General features: G+C 37.5%; 1 protein-coding gene across 1 annotated transcript; it reads left to right on the top strand.

Moving 5' to 3' along the window:
- Window positions 1-4212: 4212 nt before the first annotated feature.
- On the top strand, window positions 4213-4926 carry LOC138881519 (uncharacterized). The gene is made up of 3 exons (XM_070161752.1): window positions 4213-4554; window positions 4640-4693; window positions 4762-4926. The coding sequence occupies exons 1-3, from the start codon at window positions 4213-4215 to the stop codon at window positions 4924-4926; spliced, it is 561 nt and encodes a 186-aa protein (XP_070017853.1).
- Window positions 4927-5364: the final 438 nt, after the last annotated feature.

Raw genomic sequence — 5364 nt, 5'->3', positions numbered from 1 at the left:
TCCTAATGAAAAGAACTATGAGTTTACCCAAGTTAAAAGTTACTTTATGAATCTTGTAAAGGTACGTGTTATGAGTTTTCAAGAATAAAATATTCTAAATCGTGACATGCATTGAATGATTAAGAAACTTTTGCATATTTTTGGCACATTCAAATGTTACAAGAGAAAACAGTAAAATGTAAACATGTTATCAATAGAAAATATTTCGAAACCCTTTATTAGAATATATGTGCATAATAAACTAAAGTAACTGCTTTATTTGTTATTTCAAATTAACAAAGGGAAAATCAATTTAAGAAATGAGAAACACGTTCAAAGTTGTAAATGTGAGAATAATGGGATGAATAAGTCAATTTTGGTTGTCCAATCTTTCTTGGTTTCGTATCGTGTTTAATATTATACTATTGTGTAGTAAGTTGTAAGAAAATAAAATAAAATAAAATGTTAAAACGTTGAAGGTAGGTGCATTAAAATGCATTAGATTGGGAGTAAAGGACAAAAATAGGTTACGTGGTGAAAAGCATGTACGTAAATAAGTTGTCAGGAGAAAAGGTTAAAGTTTATTTTGACTTGAAAATGACACTCTTTGACCAGCCGCTCGTCTTCTTTATAGACGCCCTATACTGCCGAGGGCGGAACCAAAATGTGGTTTATTTTTACTCAAAATATTCAAATAAGTGTAAAAAAAAAGTTACCAAACTATATATAACGCCACAAATAGTGGCGCTATACAGTAATGTTAACTGCACCGTTACTGTATAGCGCCAGTATTTGTGGCGTTATACTGATACATCTTACATAGCGCCATTAATAATGGCGCTATACGCTTTATTACCTGAACACATAGCGCCATTAATAGTGGCGCTATACCCCTTAATACAAATCCTCCATCTTCTTCTTCTTCGTTCCATCTCCCTCATTTCTCTTTTCTGCCCCCCCACCACCGATTCTGCCCCCATTTTTTTAAAAAAAAAAGTTTTTGGGTCCCCCGTCACATAAAAGTTTAATATTTGTGGTCCCACTGTCGAGTAGAGCTTCGTGTTATTGTGGATTCACTCTTCCGGAGTCAAAATTTCGATCTATCTACATTCCGAAAATTCTAAATCGAGGTATTTCGATTTATTTTAAGTTGAAACTTTTATAACAATGCATATTACTTGATTTGTATGTGTTCTATTTCGGTTTGTGTTTATTTTTTCCGAAACTAGCATGTTAAATTTTATCCGGATTTAATTTTAGTGTTGTATAAAAATATGTAAATTAGTCTAAAAATGTGTTTGTTAATATCCTCATGTATATTTATGTGTTTTTATGCCGTTTAGTTTAGATTATTTTTTAGCGTAGTAAAATGTAGACTTTTTTAGCGTAGTAAAACGTAGACCTTTTTAGCGTAGTAAAACGTAGACCCTTTTAGCGTAGTAAAATGTAGAGCCTTGTAGCGTAGTATTGTGTAGTAATTGTTTAATTATCTTATATTCTAGCACAGAACCCATAATTATATATATATATATATATATATATATATATATATATATATATATACATACATACATACAATTAATTTATTAAAAAATATGAATAAAAATTATAAAAAAAACATAAAATTATTAATGATAGTTTGGTACTACTGGGCCTCAGAAAATCTAGCACGAAACCCATAATTATAATATATATATATATATATATATATATATATATATATATACATATAATTTTTACAATTAATTTATTAAAAAATATGAATAAAAATTATAAAAAAACATAAAATTATTAATGATAGTTTGGTACTACTGGGCCTCAGAAAATCTAGCACGAAACCCATAATTATAATATATATATATATATATATATATATATATATATATTATTTTTACAATTTAGTTATTAAATAAATATGAATAAAAATTATTAAAAAACATAAAATTATTAATGATAGTTTGGTACTACTGGGCCTCAGGAAATCTAGCACGAAACCCATAATTATAATATATATATATATATATATATATTATTTTTACAATTTAGTTATTAAATAAATATGAATAAAAATTATTAAAAAAACATAAAATTATTAATGATAGTTTGGTACCACTGAGCTTCAGAAAATCTAGCACGAAACCCATAATTATAAAAATTATATATAGGTATATATAATTTTTACAATTAAGTTATTAAAAAATATGAATAAAAATTATTAAAAAAACATAAAATTATTAATGATAGTTTGGTACCACTGGGCCTCAGAAAATCTAGCACGAAACCCATAAGTATATATATAATTTTTACAATTAAGTTGTTAAAAAATATGAATTTAAATTATAAAAAACACACATAAATTTTAATGATAGTTATTAAAAATTATGAATTTGCAGTTGACGACATGGATGCACCTATACATCCCGGCCCTCGGACGTCGGAGCTACTACCCCTACAGCCCCAGCATAGATCCGAGCATATATGGGGGGGAGAGTTGCTTTGCTTACGCAGACTTTCCGGGGCAGGAGAGTGGATTTATTGTGGGAGTTTTTGACTCCTCCCCGCGTTCTACATCCCCGTGTGGTCCATCACCTGGAGGAGATAGGATTATATAGGATCATTAGCATTGGCCGGATACAGCTCGACTATGCTTTGATCACGGCGTTGATTGAGCGGTGGCGACCGGAGACGCACACTTTCCATTTGCCCATCGGCGAAGCCACCATCACACTCCAGGACGTTGAGATTTTATATGGCCTGTCCACCGATGGCTTGCCAGTTTTACTGCCTGGGAACATGAGATATTTTAACCAGGCTTCATATATGGATATGCTGCACAGGCTCACGGGCTTCAAGTCCGAGGACCCAGATATAGCAATTGGGAGCAGTCGTATGCAGTTGGTCCCCATTAGAGACCACTTGGTGCAGATCCACGATACTATCACCGACGACTCAGCGGAGGTGGAGCAATATAAGAGGCTGTTGTTGCTCCTTCTATTTGGGGGGGGGGGGTCTTGTTCCCGAACACTTCGGGTAACCTAGTGAGCCTTCGTTTTCTGCATCATATTGCGGACTTCGATGATACAGTCGGCTACAGCTGGGGTGGTGTTGTCCTATCTTTTTTGTACAGGCAGATATGCCGGGCATCCATGGGCACACAGAGAGACGTTTGTGGCTTTCTGCCACTTCTACAGGTGACAACTTATTCAAATAATTTGTCGTTTAGTTACAATTCTACCTAGTTATAGTTAATCTTTACGTCAACTTTCTGTTTTAGGTTTGGGTGTGGGAGCGATTTCTGCAACTTCGGCCACCTCTACCACAGCTACCGGCTAATGTACATATTCCTGATCTCCCTCTAGCTTGTAGGTGGGTATTGCGTCGTAGACTTGCACGAGAGTATCATGGCCATCATAATCTCCCCTTTTGTAGGGATGTGTTGGATTTTCTAGAGGATGCATAGGTGAATATCTAACTAAACTTACCAATTATTGTTTAACTAGGTGTTGCGCATACTAATGGTTTGTGTTATTATTTGATAGTTCATCTGGACGCCGTACATCGAAGAGCTGATAGGTACCCTGCCAGCGTATTGCACGCACGGTCGCCATATTTGGAGGGCTTCCGTCCCTCTCACGTGCCTCGATATTGTTGAGCATCATGCCTTAGAGCGAGTATTTCGTCAGTTTGGATTTCCGCAGTCTATACCGACTCAGCCTGCATGGGATCCTTTACATTATGAGAGGGATGATAGGATGAGAGTGGACGACACATTTATTGAGTGGATGACAGCGCAGTTGGGTATTTGGGACAGCCGAGGGGACTTGACCCCAGCTCCGCAACACTTTCCTATCGAAGTTTATATGGCATGGTACCGTACTGTTTCCCGACTTTTTATCGGGAACCCAGTTCATCAGGTAGATGGTCGGTACGTCTCATACGCCGGGAGACATGAGGCTCTGGTATGTTTTCTGTTATTATCAATTACATTAATAGTAATTTCTAGTCAAATACGTAGTTTATATTAAAAACTTTTGTGCAGGCGATTGGATTGCATACTGTATATCGTATGGGGCAGCAGATGCAGAGTTATGTCCACGACCCTGTGATCATGCAGGACTATAGTCGTCGCTTATGGATGTGGCTGCCCAGACACTGCAGCGAGGCTGATCGGATCAGCGTTTGGCACACCAGCCAGATTATGTTGACCCAGCCACGTACTAGCGAGGTCGTGGTATGCCACGGGGTGGTGGCCGACGAGCTGCTGGACGACGTGGTCGTGGGCGGAGAGGAGGTCCCCAGCAAGGGGGCTTTGAGGCTCCTGCTGATGATGTTGCTGCTGATATGGGAGGTGGCATGCATGAGACCGACATGCCGTCTTACAGCCTTGGCATTTATGACACTCCAGGGACGTCGCAGGTGACCCCATCGGGTCAATTCTTGATCATGGGCTCGGATTTTCAAGGAGTGGAGTTGGGTAGATATTTCCCTGGCCCGTCTACCACTGATGAGTCTCGACCGATCCGAGATTTTGATAGTGGGCACCGACTGAGTTATGGCAGCTCATCACATGCGCAGGTATGAGTTTATTAGTATTAATTTTATTACTATTTTTACTATAACTTATTTATTTTGTTTTAACTTTATTAATTTACTTTCTTAGGCTTCATGCGATGCTGCGACAGATGACTACATTCAGGATCCAGACACGATTATGGTAAGCCAATATAAATTTTTGTGAATTATTATGTAGTTTTCTATACTAAGTTTGATATTATTATGTAGCCTTCTACTGGACCTGACAGCACCACCGATACATGTCATCCTGTGCCGCATCCGGCCATAAGGAGACGACTTAATGATGATGATCCTGATAGCGTACCAGGGCGGCAGGGGATGCGCCTTAGGCCAACGGCTACTTTGAGACACACCGGATGCGTGACATATTGATTCGGTCTTCCATTTTTTTGTTTTTTTGGTGTAAATAATATTTCGTCGAATATGGCAGTTACTTTTTTTAGTTCTCATTTCGTTTTATAGTATTTGGTATAGTAACACAACAACTTAAACTTAACTTCTACTTAGGCCAACGTGCTCTTTCAAGTGGTTCAAAAACATTGTCCACGTCTCTGTGCTTTCATTTGCACAAATAGCAAAGGCTAGAGGAAATATTTGTCCATTAGCATCCACTGCCACGACTATCAATAGCTTGATATCGTACTTTCCATAGTTATGAGTTCCGTCTATGGATATTACGGGCCGGCAATACGGAAAACCATCAATTGCTGGCTTAAACGCCCAGAACACGTAATTGAATATATATTCTGGTTTACCCGGACTCCGCTCAAGCTTCCATTCAATAACTGTTCCGGGGTTAAAGTGCTGCAG

The sequence above is a fragment of the Nicotiana sylvestris genome, chromosome 11 (genome assembly GCF_000393655.2).
Source record: "Nicotiana sylvestris chromosome 11, ASM39365v2, whole genome shotgun sequence".
NCBI classification, from domain to species: Eukaryota; Viridiplantae; Streptophyta; class Magnoliopsida; order Solanales; family Solanaceae; genus Nicotiana; species Nicotiana sylvestris.
The sequence above is the reverse complement of the archived record's forward strand: the minus strand, read 5'-3'. Positions and strand labels throughout refer to the sequence as shown.